Below are 27,744 nucleotides of genomic sequence, written 5' to 3'. Positions count from 1 at the left end.
AGATTAAAGGCCCTTCCTTTAGTACATGGTGATCTGTAATTGGACACTAATCTTAAGCCACTTATTTTCTTCCTTATACAGGTCGCACTCCCAAAATACCGGACTGGTACAATCCAGGTGAGTTAAGAAATCAGAAATTTAGCCAAAGCTGCCTTTACTTTTTCAATAATATGTTTAGTGTAGTAAAACCCAAGCCTAAGTGCCAGTTTCTGCTTGGTCACATCTTCAACTGAGATGAAGTATCACCAGACAGGGAAGGTGATTGGCTGGGGTGGAATGAGGTCATGAGGGTGGGTTTGTCTTTTCTCTGTGACTCTGGGTAGCAGGGCCACTTTCTGGCTCAGGAGTCCTTGGCTCCTTTCGGGCAGCGTTTTTCTGGCCTGAGAGAACCAGTAATCTAAATGGATTATAATTTTTTTAAAGTTTTGAAGATTAATCCAGGCTTTGAGGGTTAATTTTGGTTTACACAGTCATAATTCTGATATTCTTCTTCTTCAGAGCGTGCTGGAATCCACGGACCTTCAGTCATAATTGAAGGGAGCGAATATTGGTTTGTTGCCGACCCTCACTTAAACTATGAAGAAGCTGTCCTGTATTGTGCCAGCAATCACAGCTCCCTGGCTACGTTAACGTCTTTTGCAGGGCTAAAAGCCATCAAAAACAAAATAGCAAATGTAATTCAAAAGAGTGTCTTTTTAAATATTTTTCTTATATTTATTTCATTAAAAATATTTCAAAAATCTTGCCAAAAATCCACAAAAGTTAAATGTCCCTCTCAAGTGAAATTTCCCCAACAACATTCAGATTCATCATTTCTCATTAGAAATGTTAAGTGTAACTGCTGAATGTTTTAAAATATTCAAGGTTAATTATAACTCTCAATTTATAAAATGAGCATCAATAAGTAGTATGAATTATTCTAATACCTTATCATTTTTTACTAAAAGTTAACTTTATAGTTAACCTGTGTATCTATTTCTACTAATAACTAATTTTGCAAAATAGATTTTTAGAGGAAAAATAATTTGTCCATCTTTAAATTTATAATCAGTTGCAATAGGACACTGTATGTCCAATTAATGTACGCCCATAGTTATAGTAACCATATTTCTGTATGCAGAATAGGGCCTGCAAATATCTAAAGAGTTTTCAAACCGCTTTTTTGGTCAAAGGACCTGGTTTGTGTACTTTAGATACCAAAGTAATGAAATGTCCGGAAATGTTAGTGGTTTGTGGTTGTGGTGGCATGGGTTGTGGTGGAATGGGTTGTGGTTCTATCAAAACTCTTCTAGAAAACTCAGCACATGTCAGGACGGGTGTTTGGTTTGTTTTACAGATATCTGGTGAGGAACAGAAGTGGTGGCTGAAAACTACTGAGCAGCCAATGATAGATCGTCGCTCTATATTGTACGTGTAATCATTTATAAAATTATTTAAAAGAAACAGTCCCAAATTCCCCTTTACTAAATGGATTACTACTTATAATTACTTTTGAACATTAATCCATAAACTGCCTAGCTGCCTAGACTTGAGAAACCAAGTCCTTTTGCAGATTCACAGAATGAAGTGGTATAAAGCAATGTCATAACGTTAATTATAGAATTAATATCACTCACAGTAAACACCAGAATGGACTGTGTAACTGCATTCTGAGTTCTCAGATCTCTCATTTTCTCTAGCTCACGACGTCCGTGGCACCATCACTTCCCTGTAATGTTTGGAGAAGAATGTTTATATCTGTCTGCCAAGACCTGGCTTAACGGTAACAGTGATTCCAAATCCTTTCATGTTGATTATGTCATATGTGAAATTCAGGTTCAATTACTAGTTTAATCTTGTTTTCCCTTTGAGTATGTGTCTGGTAGCTTCATCTTATTCTGATTTATTGCTAATGACTATAGCTCAAATTCCAAATACAAATAAAGATGCTTTTCACTGTGACTATTCTGACTTCCTTTATCCTAAAGTAATTACTTAGAAATAAACTTGGCACTTTCATAACTAGTAAGCATATAGACAAATTTGCAGAGATAAACAGGCAGCAGTTCTAGAATATAGTTTAGGTTCCTTTACCCCTCATTAGCCTTCTTCAATTCCATTTTCTGCCATTAGGAATTGTGGTAACTGGTTGTTACATCATATGTGTGAATTTAATAGGCAGCATTGGTGTGCTATAACCTACTGATGTGAATAATACTAGAAAATATAAATGGCTAGAGAAGTAAAGGAATGTATTGTAACCTTTTGGGAAAGATTGATTTAAAGAGACTTCATTACTGGATCATTTTTAAAGTGTACTGAATGGAAATTCTCACCAGAGCAATCCTTCTTTTCATTTCTCAGACTTAAATAAACCAATAGACTGTAATACCAAGTTGCCCTTCATCTGTGAGAAATATAATGTATCTTCATTGGAGAAATATAGTCCAGATTCTGCAGCTAAAACACAGTGCTCTGGGGATTGGCGTACTTTTCAGAATAAGGTAAAAAGAGAATTGCTGCCTTATGCAAATGATGATTGCTTTCATGGTGGTGGTATGGCTTGTGATAGAATGGTAGCCCATCCAGTAACTTCACTAAGACAGACTCTGCATCTTTCAGTATCTCACCTGGTCCTCTACATTGTCAGAAACCAAGTTAACTCTCCAGTTGGTCATGCCCACAGGTCTTTCCAAATACTGTGCTCCTATTCCATTGCTACTAAACACTTAAACTGCTGAAGTTGATGTGTCAATGGATAGTGATACATGGAGGTCAAGACTATCTCTATGGCATATTAAGAAATTGACTTAATTTCTGACTCATAAATTTTCCCCCTTAAGGAAAACATACAACCTCCATCTACCAGTCAAATGAGACCAGCATTTCCAAAACTACTTTTTGGGGAACTATACATAGGCAAACCAAATGTTAGTGACTGATCCTGCCTCCAAAGTGGAACTTATGTTTAAATAGGTTTGGGAAATGCTGCATTCTACAGGGTCCAAGAGCAGTAAGGCCTGCTTGAGTGTGGTTGGTAGGGCAATAATATGGGTGTAATAATTTATAGTTTAAATTTCACCAAAATGTCATATGTTGTGCTTGAGTGTGATATTGTCATGTTATAGAATTACATGCTTATGATTTTGTAATAAGATATTTCATAATAAAAAAGCAGTGTTATTTGTGCTAGACCCTCCATATCTGCTTCTCTGAGATGTATAATCCGTATTGGTATGTGTACCTCTTATGGAATGTATTTGGAAATAGAGAGATTCTCTATTTCTCGCTGAAAAGAAAGATTTCTACAGTATGTTAAAACATTCTAGTGCGTAAAAAAATCTGAAGGTAAGCAGGTTGGGATTGGTATGTAAAGTCTGTGAATTCTTCAAAACCAGTCTCCTTTTGTCTTTCTGCTCTGCCATCCTTAACACAAGGCTTCGAAGCTCAAATTCAGGGTGTTTTCTTTAGAGTGTTCTAGAAGCCACTGAATGACATGTCTCATTGGCCACTTCATTCTGTATGGAAGCTGAAATAAAAACATTTTGTAGGCTGTTTCAAGGATCACAATTTGGAAACATACTACTCCACACTAACATGATCATAATATCATAAAGGAAAAGAGAGAGATTTATCTGACAGCTGAAAGCATCTGTAGTAAAGTTAAAATGTTAGGGGTACATTTTAATTTTTTTGAATTAGGAAGATCTTTTATCCCCCTAGGTACTGGGACTGAATTTCCACAGTTAATGTAAACTGGGTTATGATATTCTGCCAAGGGACAGGGAGATGCTTTTTTTTTAATGTAGGTTTTTTTAAAATATAAGAAGGTGGTGATTAAGAGTACAGACTTTGAAATCAGGTGTAACAGAGTTTAAAGGCTGACCATACTATTCTATGACTATTTCATTTATGGATAAAGTTGCTTAACTTACCTGTACCTTAGTTTTCCAAGTTGTGAAAATTAAGTGAGATAATACTAAGCAAACTGTTTAGCACAGAGAAAGCACTCACTAAATGGAATATATTTTTAAAAATAGTTCAGAGATCACTCTTCAGTTGCTAGAGAGTGTTAATTGGCATTTTTATGGCACTACTTTATAAATTTTCATATCTCACAGGCCAAAAATTAGCAACCCTCTAAAAGGTGAGATATTTATTTCCTATGTGAGATTTTCTGTGTCTGGAATCTTATGCTTCATGTATGTTCTTTGTTTGCAGTGTTTTCTAATGATCAAACCCAAGTCTCTCACATTTCTTGAAGCAAGTGATACTTGTCACACCTACGGTGGCACCCTTCCTACAGTGTTGAGCCAGAGAGAACAAGGTAGGAGAATTGTTTTGGAGACATGTTTTCTTCTGATCTGGGGGCCCAAGTTAGTTTTGGGATGCTGAGGGGAATTAACATGTTTTTAAATCTTAGGAAACTATTTTTTTACACAGTAGATGAAAGACTATTTTGGTAGTGAGATAAGCAAGAGGTATTCATTGACATATTTAGTATATCTTTAATTTGAATAAGTCAAATGTTTTTTTAAATCTCTTCCTGACAGATTTTATTATATCCTTGCTTCCGGACATGGAAGATGATTTGTGGATTGGTTTGCGCTGGACAGCCTTTGAAAGGATAAATAAGTGGATAGATAACAACGAGCTGACATACAGTAACTTTCACCCATTATTGGTTGGTCGGATAGTGAGAATACAAAAAAATGTAAGTTTTTTTTAATCAATAATCTATGTAGCTCTATGAAATCCTTGAGTCTTCCATAAATTATTGGATTAAGAACAAGGACCTATTATATGAGTCCATTTATATAAAATGCCCAGAAGAGGCAGATCTATCTATAAAAACAGAACATAGATTAGTGGTTACCAGAGGCTGAAGAAGATAGAAGGACTGGGTGTGATTGTGAAAGGGTGTTGGGTTTCTTTTGGGGCTGGTAGAAGTGTTCTAAAATTGATTGGGCGGGGTAATGGTCACGCAAGTCTGTGAGTATACCGAAACTTATGGAATGTATGCTTGAAGTGGGTGAGTTATATGGCATATGAATTGTGGCTCAATAAAGCTGTCACAAGAAGAAGAACAATAACAATATGTGTGCGCCCTGGTTTTCCACTAGAGCATTAGAGCCACAGCCCTCACTTCACAACTACGTAAAACCTTCAAGTAGTGAGTTGCAAACAGAAGCAATTATAAATGCTTTATTTAACATTTTGGGATATGAACCCGTTAGCCTCAGTCTCTTGAGGCAAAAAGTACCAAATTGGTGACTAGCAATCATTCTTCCATAAGGGATAAATATAAAGGAGCTTTAGAAGGAAATGAGGCATTATGTTAACAAGTGTTACTCTGAACCATGAAGACTGCTGCCCATTGTTCTGTTTGCTGGGTACAAACCCCCTTTTGCACAAAAAGCAAAGACGAAGAAATTAACTTTAAAATCAAATTCCAAAAGTACATCCTAGAAAATAATCACCTGATGTTCCTGATGCAATGCAACTTTGTTCGAAATTGATGTTAGCAAAGAGAACTCTGAATCATATGTAATTATGTACAAAGTAAATATCAAATAATCCTTAGTTATTATAGAAAATTATGCAGTTATAGAAAAGTAGACACAATAAAGAAGAACATAAATCTTTATCCCACTTATACTTAGTCCAGTAGCTTTTAAACTTTTAACCATGACCCATAGTAAGAAATCACTTAAATCACCATCCAGCACATAGATACAAATATAATACTGAGTTGACACAATAGTTTTGTCAGGTAGGGCAGATAGGAAACCAAGGCAGGGAGGAGGAGGAGATATGTCTCACCCACTAGCTCAGCAGTCCTGAGCCTGGTTCGATAATCTTGCCAGGTGTTACAACATCACAAAAAACACCATGCTAGTACAGGAGAACAGCAGTCCTTGAAATTCTATGCATCGTCTCCACTCTCTGGGAAAGAAAGCCTTTGAAACCGTGCCTTCATCCTAAGGCCTGAAAGGCAGAAAAGGGCCCACGGTGGCCAAAGGAAGAAGCCCATAAACACCTTTGGGTATTCATGTCCCCCCACTGCCCCAGGAAAGTTGGCAGCACCTTTACCTGTCAATCAATATATAACCTCTTCACTCCCATCCCACCAACTATATCAGTCCTCAGAACAAAGAACTCTCACTCTTGTCCTCTGGCCAGCCAGGTTTCTTTGTTCAACAGATTTTCTTATGTTTCTGAATGAGACAGTTATAATTTGCAAATAGCAATTCATATTTGGCTGCATATGGTAGAAATGCCAAAAGCATGGCAAATACCAGGAGTAATAAACTCCATCCTAAACTTGGTCTACAGTTCAGTGGGCCTGTCTGCAGGCTTTCATTGTTTGAGTATTACATATGCTGTTGCCTCATTGTTTAAGGTATATCATTGTACAACTACTCATTTAGAATTTTTATTTAGAAATAAGTACTGGATTTTTCTAAAACTTGTTTCCAGGATCTATTGAAATTGTCATAAAGCTTTTCCCATTCGGCCTGTTTTCATGTGGTATAATACATTAATAAATGTTATATTAAACCGTCCTTATATTCTCACAAAGTCTAGTTGCTCATTGTGGATTGTTATTTTACTATTCAACTGAATTTGATTTGTTAGAAATTTATTTGGAATGTTTTTATCTCTGTTCATACAATTCATTTTTTATGCTGTATTATCAGATTTCTTTTTTTTATCATGTGGACTTTATAAAGTGAACTCAGTAGCTTTCTGCCTTTGTGTTTTGAAATTAGGTCTCAGTAGGACTCAGTCTGGGGAATTATCTTTCCCAGAAGGTTTGAAGAAACTATCAACGAAACCATGTGATGTTGGAAACCTTTTCAGAGACTGTTCTTTAATAATAAAGGGATTTGGTGCAGTAGTTGATGGCCTAAACTCTAGAGGCACACTGTCTGGGTTTGAATTCCATTCAGCTATTTATATGTCTTTTGAAGTTCACTTAACTTCTCTTAAGCATTTAGTGTGCTTTGGGGAGTTCACCTAACATTTTTTATCTGTAATGTTTCATCTGATACTGTTGAACTTGCCATACAGTGTGAGGATTACATAAGGCAACTCATTAAAAGCCTTTAGTATGATATGATATCTGGCACAGGATTTTTAAAATCAGCTACTTATGGTTAATTTTTTATTTTCTCTAAAGTTATTGGTACATTTTGGTGTTTCTACATCTTATAACAATGATGCTAATTTTTATTTTTCAGGAAAGTTGTCTGTTTCATTTATATTTTCAAATATATAGATAAAGTTGTATATGTACTATCTTTTTAAATCTCCATGTCTCATTTCGATTGTTTATCCTATTTAAATTTTTATAAACACTGATGTATGTTATTGGTGTTCAACTCCTTTTTTATCCTTTACTCCTATTGCTTGAGGTATATTTATTAATACTACTATATTTTTCTATTCTGTTTTTTTTGTAGTTATATTTTTGCTGATTTTCTAATCTTAGTCCATCTTTTAAAAAAGAATACATTTATAATCACATTTGCCTCGACATAAACTTTGACTCATATCCCTGGTAATATTGCTCATATTATTTTTTCCTATATTTTTAATTTTTTGTTTAATGTTTATTGTTTAGCATATTTGTTGTTGTTTTTTAATCTGCATATCCTGGTTTAAGTCTTTCTTGTTTTTGTAATTGTGTTATGTTTCAAACATACAAAAAAGTATAGAGACAATACACTTTGAATAAACTTTTGTGTGTACTATCACTGATTTGTGGCCAGAGAATGAAATCTGGGTAGGCATTTTTATTTATGTTGACTATTATAGGATTAATAGTGACTATTATAGGATTAAATTTTTAAGGTGAGTTTTCCACGTGTAGTAAAAAAATTGTCAAAAGTTTATAAACATCTAATAAGTTCAGTTAATAACCATTACTTTTTTTTTACTAACTTGAAACAGCAAGAATGGTAGGGCTTCAAGAGCAGAGCCCTGACTGGTGTGGCTCAGTTGGTTGGTGCCAGCCCGTAAAGTGAAAGGTGACCAGTGTGATTCCCAGTCAGGGCACCTGCCTGGGTTGCAGGGTTCGGTCCCCAGTCGGGGCGCATATATTTCTCTCTCACATTGATATACCTCTCCCTCTCTTTCTCCCTCCCTTTCCCTCTCTCTGAAAAAAAAAAGTGAATAAAAAATTTTAATATTAGTATAATTGTATTTTTGTCTCATCTCTAACAGTTTATCTTTTTAAAGATATATTTATTAATGTTGCCATTATTTTATTTTATACTCTCTAAAGTTTCTTGCCCTTGTGCTTTGGAAGTTCATCAGGGTTTTCCTAGTGACTTCATGGTCAGCTCCTTAGTGGAATTTTTTATAGGAGGAGAAGTCCAGTTTGGAACGTAAAGTTCTCTTGCTCAGGTCTTCAGACTGGGTTTCATGATTGCGTGTATCTGTTTGCCTTTTGTTTAGTTGTTTGACGAAGAGTCCCACTACCACTGCGCGCTGATGCTCAACCACCGCAAGTCGCCTTTTGCTGGGACATGGAATTTCACTTCCTGCGGTGAACGCCACACTCTGTCTCTCTGTCAGAAATACTCAGGTATAGATATTACCTAGGTAACTGTGGTACTTCATGATGTTAGATATGTACAGTATTTTTAATAAAAATATTATAAGTGAATTAATATTAATTTTTAATTGTATAGCTTTCTCAAAATTTTGACATGACTAAATTCATATTGGCTCAGTGATCAGATTATCTCAAGTGGAATGTGATTTTTTTCAAGTATCATTGGCATACTTAATTAAAAATCAAAATTAGGTATCAAATGGAATTTCTTAATTGGAGATATCTAATGATAATAAATTATAGTTGAATTTTACTCTCTTTCCTACTCTGGCACTTTTTACATTTTACCTTCTATCATGGGAAAAGGAGGAGGAAAACTTAATGTTTTCAATTTAGTTCAGTATAAACATGCACAGTTAAATTTAGCACTAAAAAAGGATGTGAAACATTTATAAATGGATCACTGTGACTTTCTATAAGCCAAATGAAACTAAAAGGTTTGCTTAAAAGTAGGAATCATTCATATTTTCAAAAATATATTTTACAAAGGTATTGAATTGTTTTCACTGATCACAATAAATTTTTAACGAATAAGTTTTTTAAAGATTATTTATTTATTCATTCCTAGTGAGAGGGAAAAGGAGGGAGAAAGAGAGGGAAGGAAACATCAGTGTGGTTGCCCCTCATTTGTCCCCCTACTGGGGACCTGACCCACAATGCAGACATGTACCCTGACTGGGAATCGAACTAGCAACCCTTTGGTTCACAGGTTGGCACTCAATTCACTGAGCCACACCAGCCAGGGCCAAATAAATTTTTTTTTTTAATTTTGTATGTAGTAAGAATCTCAGGTAGATAATCTGTGTACTTCTGAAGAGCTTTTTGCTAAATTAATCTTTGCTCATTTGTTTCATACTTTTTAGTAACTGCTCTACTTAGAAAAGAACTATAAAGCAATAATATATATATATATATATATATATACACATACCACTCTTGTGGGTGGTTTTGTACTTTTGTCATGGGAACTCCCTCAGATGAAAACTTTGTAATGGAACACCTCTTATTGAAGCAGTTCAGACAAAGGAGGTGTTTACCACCAACCTGAAATGGTGATTTTCTCTTAGCCTACTTTTAGTTACCGCTTTTCTCCTTCCTAAATCACATCAACTAAAACAGAATTATTTTCTGATTTTAGAAAACACACGTTGGGGCTCATATATTTTACATAAGTTATACAGGAAGACATAGCTTCTTCTCCCACCCAAAATCTAACATAAATGAGTAGATAAAGTATATAATATCTAAACTATATCATACTGGGGAAAAATTCTTAAATATCATATGACTTGTGTGGTTTGTGGGGTTTTTTTTTCTTTTACACACAGAAATTGAAAGCAGCCAGACCTTACACAATACTTCAGAAACTGTAAAGTATCTAAATAATCTGTACAAAATAATTCTGAAGACTCTGTCTTGGCCTGATGCTCTGAGGGAATGTCAGAAAGATCACATGTACCTGGTGAGCATCACAGACCCCTACCAGCAGGCCTTCCTGACTGTGCAGGCGGTCCTTCGGAACTCTTCCTTGTGGATCGGACTCTCCAGTCAAGACGTAAGTTTTCAGTCCCCACTGCCAGGGCTGGGCAGCGGGATGTGACAAGTTTTTATTGTGCACAGCGTCTCTCATATCAGACGAAAAGAAATCAGAGGTCATAAAACCTTACTCCCATGAAGGGATTTCATGAAGTATGTAACTTTTAGTGACAGTTGTCTTTCCGCTGTTGAAAGATCTGGTGCTTTATTGTTTAGATTAAGAAAAAGTTCTTGTGGACATGTAGAGCCGATCACTTCTTCTTCTGTATCCAATCAAGGACTGGGCTGGAGTCGGGAGCTGCCCTGTCTCCTCAGCCAACCAGGAGAAGAGAGGAAGGGAAGAATTAAAAAATCAGATGGGGCCCGGTGTGTAGAAGCACCGTGGGTGGTGTTGAAGAGTCCTCTGTATCACTTGTAGAATCAGCAGAGTGAAATTAAGCCACTCTAAGAAGAGATTAGAATAGTGTTTCTCTACATCTCAAGCCTTATCCTGGACAGATGTCTTGGGTACTTCCATTCATTTCATAGCCCAGCAAGGAATGCTAGTCTCCTATAACTACATACAGGTAGTACGAATGGGAATGTTTATGCTGCTAAAGCTTTTGGTTATAATTAACAGGGCCTTTTTAAAAATAAAGCAGTAATATTCTTCTCAGTGTTACAAGCCACTTTGCCTCTTTTCTAGGCCTTCTGTATAATACTTTGATACTCTACCCACTGAGATGTATTACAGAGTAAGATATGGGGTGGAGTTTAAGGCCGCATTTGTTATGCAGTGCACAGAGGGTGCTCTTTACCAAGACTGCAGCTTGAAGTTTGCTTCCTGCGTCTATACCATGCATGACTGGAGAAGCCCTAGTTAAATAAACATCACCTAGAACAGTATTTCTGATTCACTCTGAGAAAGAGAATGATTGGCGATGTGGGAAACAGGAGTGAGCCCATTGCCTTGTGAAGCAATCCAGAGTCACGCAGGCCTTGGTTAAGAAAACTGTCGGTACACCGAGATGGTTTGGGGCTGCGTGGAAAAGGTGTGATCCGAAGACAGTTTAGTCCTGGCGCAAACCCAGAGCCAAACCGGAAAACAAACTTGCAAGTAACCATTATCTTAGACGAACTTCGGATTTTCTACCACCAGCACTTACCAGAACCTCAGTTAAAAGGAGTATTTAGAAATTGCTGGCAAATAGTTTCTCTAAGATTCAGGATATTTTAAAATGTACCCCAAGTCAAGCCAGATCATAAGCTTGACCTGCTTCCCCAGACTTCACAGTATCAGTTTCTTCACAATGGTTTTACTTATTTTCTCTTTGGTTTTTGTTATCATGTGAGACCCATCATTCTCTCTCTTATGAGGGTAGTAATGTTATTATATTTCCTAGTTTCAATGACATTAAATCTCCTGAAACGAAAGCAATATTGCACATGTAGAAAATTTGTAAAGTTTTAGTAAATGAAGATAAAATACTTAAATTAGCTATAGTCCCACTACCTAGTGATAAATATAGTTGGGTGTGTATCTTTCAAGTTATTTTTTTCTTTGTACACATATTTATTTTTAAGATATTCGAGATCATACTGTTTTGTAGGTTTTTTTCCCCCATTTAATGATTTGGGTCTTGTTTCTTATCCTATTTTTCAGTCTTTACCTATGTTTCTCTTTTTTCCTGTTACTTTTTATTTTAAAAAATTCTATGAATCTTCATAGGCTGCCTTAAATCTTTAGAACATGACATTGTATAAATAAATAAAACTTTACATTGAAAGGTGTTTCAGTGAAAGATATTTCCTTTCATGATACATTAAAGGAAAAACTCTAAACATGGTAACAGCAAGATCAGTTTTTTGGTTAAGAAAAATTATACTGGGCAGCAGGTTGGGGAGGAAGTGAGTGATCTAGAGACAGACTAGTTAGAATCCTGCAGGAACTGCTGCAGGAAATGTCCCGCAGTGTGCCGTTCTGGGACACATGAAATCCAGACTGTGACTGTGCACTAGGTCACTCAAGTATATAGAAGCAGGGGAAGTCAAGAAAGCTTGGAAACTGGGTGAATCATCCATGCGACACTGACATCCCTAAATCTGCAGTAGGACCAGGGGCAGAGCAAGACATGGAGATTCTCCGTAGTGAATGTCGGGAGGATCAAGTGGGCCAGATCCTCAGTGACCGTCAGAGAGGCCAGGAATCTGGAGTTTTCAGTGATGAAAAGGGCATAGTCCTCACGAGAAATGACTGAAGGAGATAAAAATACCCCATTCTCATAGTCCTACGATATTTGACGGTGGAAAAATAAAGAGGCTTCCCTGTGGGTGCTGAATGGAAATTATTTTCTTAGAAAAAGACAGGTTTTAATTAAGGTCAAGAATTTAGTTAAGAGGTATGTATAGTCTTAATAAAGAGACTTAGTATTCAGTAAAGAGATGGCAGGTGTGGGATGATTTATCTACGAGGAATACAAGTTGCAGAGGCCCAGGGACCTGGGTTGGCTGGGAGTGCAGCAGAGGGGGCGGAATCCAGGGTGATCCGGAGAACAGGCAACATCACGTGGCCAAAGGGCCACATTGGAAGCCACATGGCCTGGACGCTCACCAGGCACAAGTTACAAGTGGAATTCTGGTGGAGAACAGCTCGGAATGAAATATTGGTGGTGTCAAGGCCTGACTATGTTTGCTATTTATGGTTCACTGAGGGGGCAGTGTGGCCTTTGCCCAATATTCCAAATAAATCAGTGATACAAAATGACTGTGGCCCTCAGGAAAGCTTAGCTTCGTGAGTCAATGTGTGAGGCCTGGGGCTCTGGCAGCACCATGGAGAAGCTTGACAGGACTGGACCCCACAGTCCACCTTCTAGACTTCTGCACCTACTCTGCCAAGCCTCCTCCAGACAGGTGGGAGGTCAGGCCCTTGTCTGGATGTAACGACAGACTCTGAGTGCACAATAGAACATAGCCATAAGGAAGCATGTCCCCACAGTCAAGTGCAAAAGCAGTGCTGTGATATCCACATGGTCTGAGGATTAGGAGAAGGGAGCTAGCATATGCAGCTCTCTGTGTGTACCAGCTAGCCACTGAGTTGTGTGTTTTACACGTGTTATGCTATTAGTTCCAGCCATAAGGTTAGGTGTCACATCCATTTAATGGCTTAGGGGTTGGAAAACTGGTGAGGTAAACTCACAATCAAGAACTAGTAAGTGACCAAACTAGAATTCAAAACTAGGTGTACTTAGCTCCGAAGCCCATGTTCTGCCCATGACTACATGCTGTCTCTAACTTTATCAAGATTTCCAGTGGTCCTCATTCCATTTTAGCTTTCTGATTTCTAACAACCAACAATGCTGATAATGTGTGAAGCATCATAGTATATGTAGTAATTCAGACCATGGATGCTAGGGTGTGACAGCCTTAGAATTCCTGCACCACACTTTATATTCTATGTGACTTCCTGCACACTACCTGCCTTCATTCTCCTCATCTGTAAAATGTATATAATAGTACCTCTCTCATTTGATTGTTATGTAGGCTAAATAACTAAATAAGTTAATATTTCTAATTATTATTTAGAACAGACCCTGGCATGTAGTAAGTGCTATATAAGGGTATGTTAAATATAAAATTAAAAGTCCGATTAGCCACGAGGTTGACTGCTAGGGCCAAAGCAATACAAAAGGGATAACATAAAGTATTGCCATTTGAAGTGTATTTTTGCTCCTTGCAGGATGAACTCAACTTTGGTTGGTCAGATGGAAAACATCTTAAGTTTAGTCGCTGGGCTGAAAATAATGAGCAACTTGAGAACTGTGTGTTTTTAGACACTGATGGATTCTGGAAAACATCTGATTGTGATGCTAATCGGCCAGGTGCAATTTGCTACTATCCAGGAAGTATGTTAAATTCAAATATGTTATTTCCTAAATTACTATCAAGTCTCATGAGTAGTGGAATTTGAGGGAAGTAGTTCTGTAAAATCCATAAAGGTCCTTTTAACAACAAAACTTGTGAAAATGTATATCCAACTAGAATTATTATATATTAAGTATTTTGTCATTAATTTGTTATTCTACACATGTTTTATCTTTGTCAGATGACAATGGTATTGACCTTTTAGTTTTAAGCTTCCATTACCCTCATTTTGCATATATTTTCTGTTTATATGCTTATAGAATATCTTATATTTGTGGAAATTCTTTTATAATTCTTACCAGCAACTAAAGTTTCTTCTGTGAGTCGCTGTTAAGATTCATTTGATTGTAAGAAACAGCATCCAGCTGAAGCTAGCCTAAACTAAAACAGTATTTTAGATTCTCAAAAATGGGGGTAGAGCTAAGCCTCTTAAGGACTAAGAACCAGAACCTGGTACCTGTCCTTTCTGTGATCTGCGCCCCTCCCTTTATCCACATCCTGCTTCTCTCTGCGCGGTGACACATGGTGGCTCTGAATCTTCCACTTGCAACTGTCACTGGAGGTGAACTGACTGTCTCTGAATTCCACTTTTCAGTTTCTTAGAGAGAATCTGAAGGACTCAGCCTGAGTCAGGTATGCAATTTCTAGCTCAGTCAGAGGAAAGTGGTTTCACAACAGCCAGAGGTCCACATTTGTGGGTCTGGGGTGAGAAGAAGACATGACTTCACAAAGGAGCTAGTCGTGAGTGGAGAGTGAGCAACATGAAATGGTCTCTCCTGTGTACTAAAGCTGTTTGAATGGAGTGTGTCTGTACTTGATCTTGAATGCATGGCCTTTTCACAAAATGGAAAAAAAAAGATCAGGTTTTCTGGAGGTCAGATTTTAAATTCTTTCTGTTTGCTTTGGGGAAAGCAGTAACTTATTCAGCCCATCAAATATTTTGTCAAAATGTTCCCTTAAAACTGGAGAAGATATCAGTAACCAGACACTTGAAGATGAATTCTGTAAGTTCTAGTTAGGTGCCTGTTACTGTGTTTGGATAGTTCCTCTGAGGTGGCCTCTTGTACTCGAAGTTTGGAGATGCAGGAAGACGAAAACTACAATTAACTGAATAGCACCTCATCTTTTACATTCTTCCACTCACTCCACAGCAGGGGAAAGAAAACTACTGTGTTAAGTAATTTCTTTCTTCCCTGACTGGTGTGGCTTAGTGGCTTAGTGGTTTGGGCGTCATCCTGCAGATCCAAGGTCCTGGGTCGCAGGCAGCATTTCCCAGTTGGGGGCATGTGAGAGGCAGCCTATCGCTATTTCTCTGTCACATCCGTGTTTCTCTTAACTCTTTTTCCTTCTCTTCCCCTCCTCTAAAAATAAATAAATAAAATCTTTAAAAAAATGTTTTAAAATAATTTCTTTCCTACAGAAAGCCAGTGAAGAGATCACATTATATTGAGTATAAGCAGAACAAGCATCACCAGGCTATTATTTCTTGGTGTCCTGAATAAATATTTTCTACTAATCAAGTCTAATTACTATAAACAGAATTGAGCATTTATATCTAAAATTAGTATTTATACCATTAATTCTTTTTTCTAGATGAGACTGAAAGAGAGGTGAAACCAGTTAACAGTGTTCACTGTCCATCTCCTGTGTTAAATACCCCGTGGATACCATTCCAGAACTATTGCTACAACTTCATGATAGCAAAGAACAGATTTATGCCAGTAACACAAGATGATGTTCATTCTAGATGCCAAAAACTGAGTGAGTAAATTATATGGCCATTCTATATTGCATTGTGCTCATTTTAAAATATCTTGCTGAGTATGTTATAAATATTTCTAATTAGCACTAGTAACAAGATCTCAAAAATATTCACCTCTTAATTTACACATTATCAACTACAAAGTATTAAAATTTGTGTTTAGTTAAAATAGAAGGTACAAGAGTTGCCTCTTTCTTTACCCATACACCAGAGAACTAGGCTGTCTTTACATGTGTAAATAAAATGGGTTCTATAGTACTTAAAGAAAATAAATGACACTAGGTAGCAGAGAACTGGATGTTAAATCAAGCTGGGCTATTGGAAAAAATGAAAATAAGTTAATTTGGCCCTGGCCGGGTACCTCAGTTGGTTAGAGTGTCATCCTCATATGCCAAAGTTGCAGGTTCGATCCCCAGTTAGGGCCCCTTCTGAGAACATGTTTTGAAGAAATGGGTTTACCCTCCTCCTTCATTTACAGGACTGTCTTGGTGGCTTTGTTTGCTGGGACAAGGCCCACAACCTGTGCCTCTCCAATTGATCCTTACTTTTTAATTTAAATAATTCATTTTAAAATGAAATATGTGAGGCTTTCTTTAATTCCTCCTCAGTTCTCAATTTTACAAAGGAAGAGATATACCATTCAAATAAAGTAGGTGAACAGGGACTCAAAAAAAGTTCATTTGAATAATCAAAAGCTTAGATAAGCCACAAAGAAGCAGTCTGCTTTTTAAAAATACATATATATATTTTACACTTTGAAGACTCTTTGGATATTTCCTGTGAGGCCCACTGAGGATTTGCAGTTTCTGAACTGTGGGCCTATGAAATTTGTGGAAAGTTCCTGTGGAAAATATCAAGCCATTATCCCCCAAACTGTGCTCCACAGAACACATCTTAAGTGATGCTCTACAAAAAAAAAGGATCCTCTGAAAAAGAACACTATTAAGCAACTCTACACATGATCACTTCCTGTTAGAGATGATCAATGTGTATTTGCATATTTTTTGAGGAATATACTGGCAGAACTGAATTGAACGAACTCGATTTGTTTATCCAGTGTATGCAACGCTTTTATCTATGTAGCTCTTTTCTGGATAACCCTACTAATTCCCGAAGGAGCACACTGTGGGAAATACCAAACTACTTTAACCCTAATTTAAGAGTGATTACTAAGAAAAAGGAAGATCTGTCTTATAGCCCATTCAAGCAGTTTTATTTATAATAGTCTCTGATAATGCATCATTAATGCAGGTGGATTTGTACCAATTCAAAATAAGCTTTAAATAGAGCAAAATGAAGTGAATCAGTTTTAAATTCACTAGTCAACTACTGGCTTGTCACTATTCTATAAGACCTGATTTAAGGTTTCCGGCAAAGATGGAGGCGTAGATAGACATATTGTGCCTCCTCGCACAACCAAAAGAAGGACAACAACAATTTAAAAACAAAAATGACTAGAACTGACAGAAAACTGAACTGTATCAAAGTCTGACAACCAAGGAGTTAAAGACGACACATTCATCCAGACCAGTAGAAGGGGCGGAGACAGGCAGCTGGGAGGAGAGGACTTGTAGCAAGGCAGTGGATTGCAGACTGGGTGGTCCCACATTCATGTACAGATAAACCAGGCAAAACTGGGGAGCGAGACAGACCGCATAACCCTGGGTCCCAACACAAAAAAATAAAGCCTCAAAACACCAATTAAAAACACCTGTGGGGGTTGAGGTGCAGGGAAAGACTCCCAGTCTCACACGAGAGTTTATTGGAGAGACCCACAGGGTCCTAGAATGGACACAAACCCACCCACACAGGAATCAGCACCAGAAAAGCCAAGTTTGCTTGGGGGAAGTGGGGGAAGTGACCGAGATCCAGCAGAAAGAGGAGCAAGCACCATTGTTCCCTCTCAGACCCCTGCCCACATGCAGTGTCACAACCCAGGGAGATGGGCTACTCCGCCCAGGTGTATACCTAAGGCTCCTCCCCTCACTTAACAAGCACATCAAAAAAAATGGCCCAAACAAAAGAACATATCAAAGCTCCATAAAAAAATACAACTAAGTGATGAAGAGATAGCCAACCTATCAGATGCACAGTTGAAAACACTGGTGATCAGGATGCTCACAAAATTGGTTGAGTATGGTCACAAAATAGAGGAAAAAGTGAAGGCTATGAAAAGTGAAATAAAGGAAAGTGTACAGGGAATAAATAGTGATGGGAAGGAAACTGGGACTCAAATCAGCGATGTGGAGCAGAAGGAAGAAAGAAATATCCAATCAGAAAAGAATGAAGAAACAAGAATTCAAAAAAATGAGGAAAAGCTTAGGAGCCTCCAGGACATCTTTGAACATTCCAACATCCGAATTATAGGGGTACTAGAAGGAGAAGAGGAACAGCCAGGAGTGGAAAACTTATTTGAACAAATACTAAAGAATTTCCTCAATCCATCAAAGGAAATAAACTTCCAGAAAGTCCAGGAAGCTCAGAGAGTCCTAAAGAAGTGGGACCCCAGGAGGAACACACCAAGGCACATCATCATTACATTAGCCAAGATTAAAATGAGGGAGAGAATCCTAGAAACAGCAAGAGATAAGGAGGCAGTTACCTACAAAGGAGTTCCCATCAGACTGTCAGCTGATTTCTGATAAGAGACCGTACAGGCAAGACAGGGCTGGAAAGAAGTATTCCAAGTCATGAAAGGCAAGGATCTACATCCAAGATTACTCTGTCCAGCAAAGCTTTCATTTAGAATGGAAGGGCAGATAAAGTGCTTCTCAGATAAGGTTAAGTTCAAGAAGTTCATCATCACCAAGCCCTTATTATATGAAATGTTAAAGGGACTTATCTAAGAAAAAGAAGATGAAAAATATGAACAGTAAAATGACAGCAAATTCACAATTATTAACAACCACACCTAAAAGAAAAACAAAAACTAAGCAAACAACCAGAACAGGAACAGAACCACAGAAATGGAGATCACATGAAGGGTTATCAACAGGGGAGTGGGAAGAGGAGAAGGGGGAAAAGGTACAGAGAATAAGTAGCATAAATGGTAGGTAGGAGATAGACGGGGGGAGGGTAAGAATAGTATGGGAAATGTAGAAACCCAAGAACTTAAGTGTATGATACATGGACATGAACTAAAGGGGAGGGAGTATGGGTGTGAGAGGGTGTGCAGGGTGGAGAGGAGTGAAGGGGGAAAAGTGGGACAACTGTGATGGCATAATCAATAAAAGATGTATTTTTTAAAAAGACCCGATTTGATATCAAAATGTTTAAAGACCTCTTAACCTATTCATTTTATACAATGAAACAGTTTTAACTGACATGTCTTTCTTCCTTTCTGCTAGTATTTCAGTTTGGGAGTATACTAAACTGGGAAACTAACTTTATAAATAAAAAAAAATAAAGTGCTCTAGATAAATAAATAATTGTTAAAATTATTGACTATTTTTTATTTAACAGATCCCAAATCACATATTCTGAGTATTCGAAATGAAAAAGAGAATAACTTCGTTCTTGAGCAACTTCTGCACCTTAACTATATGGCATCATGGGTAATGTTAGGTGTAATTTACGAAAGTAAGTTGTAAATATGATAATTTTCTCTACATTTATACTTCACTGTAAACTACTTATCAAGCTATAAAAGTGTAGTTCTTCAAAGTATGTGTTTGTTAATATGCAAAATTATAACTAACACTTAGCATAGCATATAAATACCAAGATAGTTTTTGTGTCTCTTTTCTGCCATTAAAATGTCTTTACCACCAAGCTTAGAGTTAAATGGTAGAAAATAATTTTCTTTCTCTGCTCTCCCTCCTAGCAGTTCAAGACTAACCTAAAATGATCACACTCCCATATAAATCTCCAATACTTAATTTGTGTCTGTACTAGGTATGTGGGATGAGTGAGAACAGAATTATACTTCTACTAATGTTACACCTGTGGATTTATAGCCCACAGGTATATACATTATATATATTAGCAAAATGGGGCACCCAGTCTGACAATGGAGTAGAATATTTAAAATTGGGACTAAATACCACAAATCCAATATATAGTCACTATAAAATATTTTAAAACACAGACTCTAATAATAGGGTAAATAAGACCAACTCAGATACTGAATTAGAGATGTCCTGACCATCATAAAATTTTGGAATTAGAAAAAAGTCACTCTATGGTGACTTTTTATGAAAAGTCATAAATCATCGAAAGTATGCATTTACCCAAAAATGTTAATGTTAATATAGTATAATTTGTAACACTTAGTTGATAGTATAGTTGGTACAACAAAATTTTAAATTCTAATGAAGTCCAATGTATCAGTTTTTTTCTTTTATCACTTGTGCGTATCTTAGAAGGCTTTGCCTACCCCATCATGAAGATGTACTCCTCTGTTTCCTTCTGTTTTATAGTTTCAGCTCTACATTTAGATCTATTCACTATTTTGAGTTAATTTTGTATATGGTGAAAGGAAAGGATCCAGCTTCATTTTTTTTCTGTAGAGATTCCTGTTCTCCCAGAAACTGTTTTTTCACCATTGAATTGTCTTGGCATCCTTGTCAAAAAGTCAGTTGACATAAATGTGCATGACTGCGTAGGGTTCAGGTCCAGAGAAGAGACTTCTGTCACTAGTTTGATAATACATTATTTTTTATAAAATAGTCACATTCATTTTCATTGCAATTAAACATATACATAGCAGAAATGACTGATGGAAGATAACAAAATATAAAGTTATTGCAGAATGGTGGAATTCTATAATTCTGCAATAAGTTTGACTTTTGTGTTTATAATTTGTACTTTCCAAATTAAAAATAAGCATGAAAAAAGAATTGTTTTAGATGGATATACATAATCATATAATCTTTTAGAAAATGGAGAAAGAAGAAAGAAAAGTTGAGACTGAAATATTAACCTCATAACTGTCATTCAAGTATTGATTTAATCTCTAAGCATAGACTAACTGTTTCTTCATTAGATAATTCTCTCATGTGGTCTGACAAGACCACGCTGTCATATACGCACTGGAGAGCAGGAAGACCAGCTGTAAAAAATGGCCAATTTTTTGCTGGCTTGAGTACTGATGGCTTCTGGGATATTCAAGCCTTTAACACTGTTGACGAAATACTTTACTTTCATCAGCACAGCATTCTTGCTTGTAAAATTGAAATGGGTAAGTATGCTAATATAGAGCATGCCCTCCAGGGAAGGAGAATGTAAAGCCATTACCTCCACTAGTAGTGGAAATCTTACAGCTATATTTTCTGAGTGCCTCCCTGGGATTCAGCCCTATGGGGGGTGCCGCAGAGGTTACAGAGCAGCGAAGAGACACCATCCCTGGTGTATAGTCTTGATCTCAATGAGTAAAATGTAGCCAGGGAGACAGCACTAAATCCTTTATCATTGTTTTATGTAGATTACTCTTAGTTTACTCAGAAAGTCAAAATAGACCAATGAAGACAAGGAATTCATGGAGCAAATAAAACTTGCCAGCGACCTGAAGGATGGATACAATTTATATAAATAAGAAAGTGGCCCTGGTTTGTGTGGCTCAGTGGATTGAGCACCAGCCTGCAAACGGGTCACTGGTTCAATTTCCAGTCAAGGCACATGCCTGGGTTGCAGGCCAGGTCCCCAGTGCAGGGCACTCAAGAGGCAATCACACACTGTTATTGCTCTCCTTCTCTTTCTTCCTCCCTTTCCCTCTCTCTAAAAATAAATAAATAAAATCTTTTTAAAAAGAAGGAAAAAAAGTATTTAGGTAGAGTTTTGACATTGCGGGCTAAAAATGAGTATCTCTCAACCTTGCCTAATTCCTTTAAAAATCTATTTTTAAATGCATGTCGGGTTTGAGTTCTTCACAGCTTAAAACTGTTAAATAGTACGGCCACCCTGCTGTAAGCCTTCTGGGAACATGGAGCCTCTCACAGTCGTATCCGGGCTGATCTTCCCCCTTCAGGCGCTGCAGATAACTTCCCAGAGCATCGTTTCCATCGACAGCCTCCAGAGATTTTCTATTATCAATTACTTTGAGTGCATGTAAGCTTTTGAGGCTCTTTAGAAACCACTTTCTATTCTAAAATTCTAGGCTTTCTCCCAGCCCCATTTTTCTTCCTTTCTTGGCTCAGTGAAGACATTTGCTGCCATGCTGATCTCTTAATTGTCCCACAGGCAGTGCATGCCCATCCTCCTCTGTACCTTTATTTATGGTTATTTCCTGCCAAGAAGTCTCAACTTCTTTCTGTTTTTTTTATAACTTTAGTAAACTTCTCATTTTTAAATGGTTTTAGATTTTCAAAAAAGTTGCAAAGATGGTACATAGACTTCCCATATATTACTGTAACCAGTTTTTCCTATTGTTGACTTCTTACGTTAGTATAGTACATTTGTCGCAATTAATAAACCAATATGGATATGTTATTATCGACCAAGTTCATACGTTATTCCAATTTTCTTAGTTTTAACTGAGTGTCATTTTTCTGTGTGGGGTTCCATTCAAGATACCATGTTACATTAGTCTCTACGTCTCCTTAGGTTCCTTTTGGTTATGACAGTTTCTCAGATGTTTCTACTTTCAGTGACCTTGATAGTTTTGAGGAGCCCCGGTCATGTATTTTGTAGAATGTCCCTCAGTTTGGGACATTCGGTAATGCTTGTCAGGGTTTTGCACTGCAGGGTTACTCTTTTTTTCCCCTTTCCATGCTTTGTGAGGAAGTCACTGTACTCAGTGACCGTGGAGAGTTATCGCCCACCTTCCTGAAGGGGGAAGTACCTATGTAAATCATTTGGAATTCTACCGCACCGAAGGTTTATCTACTTCCCCCCATTTAAAAATGCATAGTCATTTAATGAATTAGTCAGAAGGAAAAATACCCTATGTCTTCATTTATACACAGAATCAAAAGAACAATATAAACAAACAAACAAAAGAGAAACTGACTCATAGATACAGAGAACAGACTGATGGTTGCCAGAGGGGAGAGGATTGGGGACCTGGGTGAAAAAAAGTGAAGGATGAGAAGTACGGATTGGTAGTTACAAAACAGGCATGGGGAATAGAGTCAGTAATATTGTAATTACTATGTTTGGTGCCAGGTGGGTACTGGAAATGTCTGAAGGAACACTGTAAAGTATATGATTGTCTAACCACTGTGCTATACACCTAACACTACTTGAAAAATAATACTGAGTGTAAACTGTAATTTAAAAAAACCTTTTCAGTCATTTATTTAGATCAGTATGGGCTCATGGTTATTTCATACTTGGAATATAATTGGGTGTACTACATTGTTTATATTTTGCTCAAATTGGGAGCTCTTTCACTTGGCTTCTGTGTCCTTTTGAAATATTCTATTGCGGTTTTGTTATAGTTGTTATTTGTTTGTTTTTAACTCACTTTCTAGTTACTGTATTTCTTTTTAGTCCTAATTTTACCTAACCCTACCTCTGGATACCTAATTGTTCAAGCAGGCTCTCTGACTCCCCTAAGTCGGAGGAATCTCTCCTCCTCTAGTCAGGTACGTGTATTCTGCTAGGTAATTATTTTGCCCACATTTCAGGTGGTGGTGTTTTCTGTCCACAAGTAATATGTGAGCTCCTTAAATAAAAGACACTATGTATGCCTCTTTTTTAATTAACCAGACCACTGTAATATTTAAGAGCCTATTAAACGTGCCATGGCAGTAAAAGAAATAAAGTATGCAGTGGACCTCACTTCTTAATCAGAAACCCAGTTTTATGTAACTTTTGAAGTGATTGTACAACCAGTCTTACCCAAAGTATGTATTTTAAATAATTTAAATTTAATCACTGACACTTTTCCTTTAAATGTTGTAGTTGACTACCAGGAGGAATATAATACTACTCTGCCACAGTTTATTCCATATGAAGATGGTATTTACAGTGTTATTCCAAAAACAGTAACATGGTATGAAGCGATAAACCTGTGTTCTCAAAGCGGAGGATACTTGGCGAGTGTCCATGACCAAAATGGTCAGCTCTTCCTGGAAGATATCGCAAAACGGGATGGATTTCCGCTATGGGTTGGGCTCTCAAGTCATGATGTGAGTATTGTTCCGTTTTCCAGAAATTTTCCAAATGTGTTAGAGGTTTAGAAATTTGAGCCAAAAATGTTAATTTGAAATATAACATCAGATTGAGTCCTAGGGCTCAATTTGCATGGCATGGTGCTTTCTTATCTTTTCACAAATAGGACAAATAGAAAATTATATTTGTAGAGTGCACTATAGCAAATGCCCAGGACCACAGCCCCCCTAAACACTGCCAGGACCCTGTAGATTACCAACTCAGCCACACTCTGTAATCTGCTTGGGGGACCAATCAAAGCATTGGTGAAGAAAGAATGGTAGCACCGAATCAGAACAGCCCTGAGTTCCAGAACTAGTGCTGGAGCTTCCATTTACCTGCCAGGTGACTGTGGGCAAGTTATTTGACATTCACAAGCTGATTTCCTCATTGATAAAATTTTGGAGTGATAATATTTTCCTTAATCTAGGATTATAGTGAAAATTAACATAAAAATTGATATAAGGTGCCACATAAAATTCTTAGCATTAGGACTAGTAAATGTATATTTTCTTTTAACTTTCCCCCTAGAAATTAGCACTATTTGAGAATAATCTTCTGCTGATAAACACATCTTTTTTGCCACTAAGTCCTATTAATTAATAGTTTTGTGTACCTATAAAAATTTTAGAATACAAAAATTAGACTCTATTGAGATTAGAATTGAAATAATCTTTAGAACAAAGTGGGGAAAGTAAAATAAAGGATGGCAAAATAGGATTATAGAATCAAGGAAAAATCAGAAGTATAATCTTCATGTGTGAGGTTCTTAGGAAGTAGTTTCCCCTTCCATCCCTCTGCTGGTTGCTGGGTTCTGTAATTAGAAAAAAAAAATGTAGCCAGAGACACAAACCACAAAACTCTAAAATATAAAAAATAATACTTACAATAATATCTGTTGGAATTGCAAATCTGTAATTGTGACAAGTGGAAGCCATTTGCACGTTGGTTAATTTCAAGTGTTACATTAACTCACCCTTAAATAAGAATAAATTTGGAGACAGAGTGAAGTAACTGTCTCTAGATTTAAATTCCTACTTCAGTTGTGTCAGAGCAAATGTTTCAAATCAATGCATTGAAAGTGAATCCCTGATTTTACAAATAGGTCCTGAACTACATTTGTGAGCAAATAATTAACGCTCCATTCCACTAGTTCTTAAAGCATATATGTTCTTGTTTGTGGGTTTTTTTTTAAGTCATACGTCTAGATTCAAGTTCTCTCCATTATTCTTAACACAGGGAACAGAATCAGATTTTGAGTGGTCCGATGGCAGTGCATTTGACTACATCCCGTGGAAGGATGAGCAGTCTGCTGGAAATTGTGTTCTCCTGGATCCGAAAGGAATTTGGAAACATGAAAAATGCAACTCTTTTAAGGACGGCGCTATTTGTTACAAACCTACAAAAGGTAAGACTTGATTTCAAATAACTGTATATTTACTAAAATATGATGTTTGTTTTATGCATTGGATTAAGTGCTCAAAGAAATTTTTATAGATTTTACATAAGGTATATTCACAAATCCTATAAATACAACTGATACTTTGTAAAGAGAAATAAATGCAATATACTCATTCAGGGAATTTATTCTCAAAGACATTCAGTTCTATCACTAGGTAAGTTTTATCTCTAGAATTTGTGAATTTTAATTTCACTTAGCAGTATTTTCAAAAGCTAAGATGCTTCTTTTTTTTTTTTTATTGTCGACACTATTTTAGATGCCACCATTCCCCACCTTCTGTCCACCTCCACCCAGTCTTCATACTCCCCACTTCCTTCTGGCCATCACCACACTGTTTTTTTTTTAGAGAGAGAGGGAAATATAGGGAGAAAGAGAGGGGGAGAAACACTGATGTGTGAGAGATACATCAACGGTTGGCTCTTGCACATACCCCAACCAGGGACCAGCCTGCAACCCAGACATGTGCCCTGACCAGGAAATTGAACCTGAGACCTTGTGCTTTGCTGGATGACACTCAACCAAGTGAGCCACAGCAGTCTGGGCACCGCACTTCTTTTTAGAAAGTGTTGCACAGCATGGAATTTGGGAAATGCCTCAGGTACTCTACCCTATTGGTAGCTGTGAGAGTTTCTATAGTAAAGGAATCTGCTGCACTTTGTGTAACCAAGCATTTTCCAAACCTACCATATTTTAGCACATATAATGTGCTCCTGTGCATAATGCGCACCCATGTTTTTGGCCCAAACTTTCAGAAAAAATTTTTATAAATTCATTTTCATTTTTTAATTCAATTTTTATTTATTTGTACTTAGAAACAAAACTGATTACATGTTATAGGGTATTATTTTGCACACAGATATTGTTACTGCTTTTTAGAGTTATACTTTTAACACGCATGCATAAATAAGTTAATTACAAACATTTATATAGATACAGAATTAGTACTATACTGTATGAAGTGCATCTGTATTTTTCCTTCCAAAATTTGGGTAAAAAGAATGTGCATTATACATATTAAAATACGATATAAGATCCTTAAAATCTAAGGAAAGGCCCCGTTCCATCAGGGGCTGGAGTTGGGCGCATTTCTGGTGGGTAGAGCGTGAATTTGAGGAAGAGCAGAAGAACCTAGACCATGTGGGAGCTGCGGAGGCATGCTGGGCCGGCCCAGGCATGGTGGGGGCGATGGTCTTTGAAGCTTCTGGTTCTCAGTGTCTGCCATGTTTTCTGCTCCAGAGAATCTTCAAGAGACTGTATAACATTCAGAACTGAACAGATTCAGGCAGAGGGAAATATGAAAACCTTATCTAGAGAAACAAATGAACTCAAGAAAGGGAGAATGATGTAAAGCTTGAGTGATAAAGGCACAATCAAGAGCTGACATCTCAGTTGTGAGGTACAGAAAATAAATACAGTCTTTAAAAACAATAACAACAACAACTAGAGCCCTGGCTGGTGTAGTTCTGTCAGTTGGAGCATCATCCCATCAACTGAAAAGTCACGGTTTGATTCCCAGTCAGGACACATGCCCGGGCTGTGGGTTCTCTCCCCAGTCAGGGTGCATGAGAGGCCACTGATCAGTGTTTCTCTCTTCCATCAATATTTCTCTCCCTCTCTCTCTCCCTTCCCCTCTCTCTAAAAGCAATAAGCATACCCTGGGGGGAGGGTTTTAAAAAATTAGAATACATGAGAAATAGGATAATGCATGCAGAAATGGAGAGTACATCTGTGTGAGAGAAACAGACTTTACAGGTTGAAGAGGAATGCCAACATAGTCAAACAAAAATTCAGTATTGTACTGGGTTGAATAGTGTCCCTTCAAAATTTATGTCCACTCAGAGCATGACCTTACTTAGAAACAGTCCTTGCAGATGCAGTTAATTAGGATAAGGCCATACTCAACTAGGATGGGCCCTACATCCAATGGCACTGTCCTTGTAAGAGGAGAGAAGGCACACAGGGGAGAAGGCCCTGACGGCGGAGGCAGAAGTTCCAACAATGCAGCTACAAGCCAAGGATCGACAGCAGCCACCAGAAACAGAACATGCACAGAACGGATTCTCCCTCAGACCCTCCAGAAGCAAACACCCTATTTGCAATCTTCTAGCTTCTAAAACTGTAAGAAAATAAATGTTTGTTATTTTAAGCCATCAAGTATATGGCCATTTATTATGGCAGCCCTGGGAAACTGATACAAGAGAGACAACTTATAAAACTGGGTCTTCAAAACAGAGAGAGAGAGAGAGAAAAAAAAAGAAAAGAAATGGAAGGGGAAGGAAGGAAGGAAAAAACAAGTGTCTGTGAAATTGTGGAGAAACTGCAACTACTGGGCATTTTTTGTGAGAATATAAAATGGTGTGTAGCCACTGTGGAAAATGGCATGGTATTTTC

General features: G+C 37.3%; 1 protein-coding gene across 2 annotated transcripts in view; it reads left to right on the top strand.

The window, feature by feature from the left end:
- Positions 1 to 27,744, top strand: part of LY75 (lymphocyte antigen 75) — a 166,697-nt gene that overhangs the window by 66,667 nt on the left and 72,286 nt on the right. For both annotated transcript variants that reach the window (XM_037140431.2, XM_037140432.2), the window contains exons 17-31: positions 82 to 117; positions 499 to 674; positions 1,337 to 1,407; positions 1,680 to 1,762; positions 2,344 to 2,483; positions 4,201 to 4,306; positions 4,533 to 4,693; positions 8,443 to 8,572; positions 9,931 to 10,157; positions 13,854 to 14,019; positions 15,632 to 15,799; positions 19,263 to 19,379; positions 20,785 to 20,979; positions 23,643 to 23,869; positions 25,131 to 25,299. In XM_037140431.2, coding sequence (XP_036996326.2) covers positions 82 to 117; positions 499 to 674; positions 1,337 to 1,407; positions 1,680 to 1,762; positions 2,344 to 2,483; positions 4,201 to 4,306; positions 4,533 to 4,693; positions 8,443 to 8,572; positions 9,931 to 10,157; positions 13,854 to 14,019; positions 15,632 to 15,799; positions 19,263 to 19,379; positions 20,785 to 20,979; positions 23,643 to 23,869; positions 25,131 to 25,299 — 2,172 coding nt within the window. The remainder of the gene's footprint in view (positions 1 to 81; positions 118 to 498; positions 675 to 1,336; positions 1,408 to 1,679; positions 1,763 to 2,343; positions 2,484 to 4,200; positions 4,307 to 4,532; positions 4,694 to 8,442; positions 8,573 to 9,930; positions 10,158 to 13,853; positions 14,020 to 15,631; positions 15,800 to 19,262; positions 19,380 to 20,784; positions 20,980 to 23,642; positions 23,870 to 25,130; positions 25,300 to 27,744) is intronic.

This window comes from Artibeus jamaicensis, unplaced genomic scaffold (genome assembly GCF_021234435.1).
Source record: "Artibeus jamaicensis isolate MK-2021 breed Jamaican fruit bat unplaced genomic scaffold, CSHL_Jam_final contig_936, whole genome shotgun sequence".
In the NCBI taxonomy this organism is placed as follows: domain Eukaryota; kingdom Metazoa; phylum Chordata; class Mammalia; order Chiroptera; family Phyllostomidae; genus Artibeus; species Artibeus jamaicensis.
The sequence above is the reverse complement of the archived record's forward strand: the minus strand, read 5'-3'. Positions and strand labels throughout refer to the sequence as shown.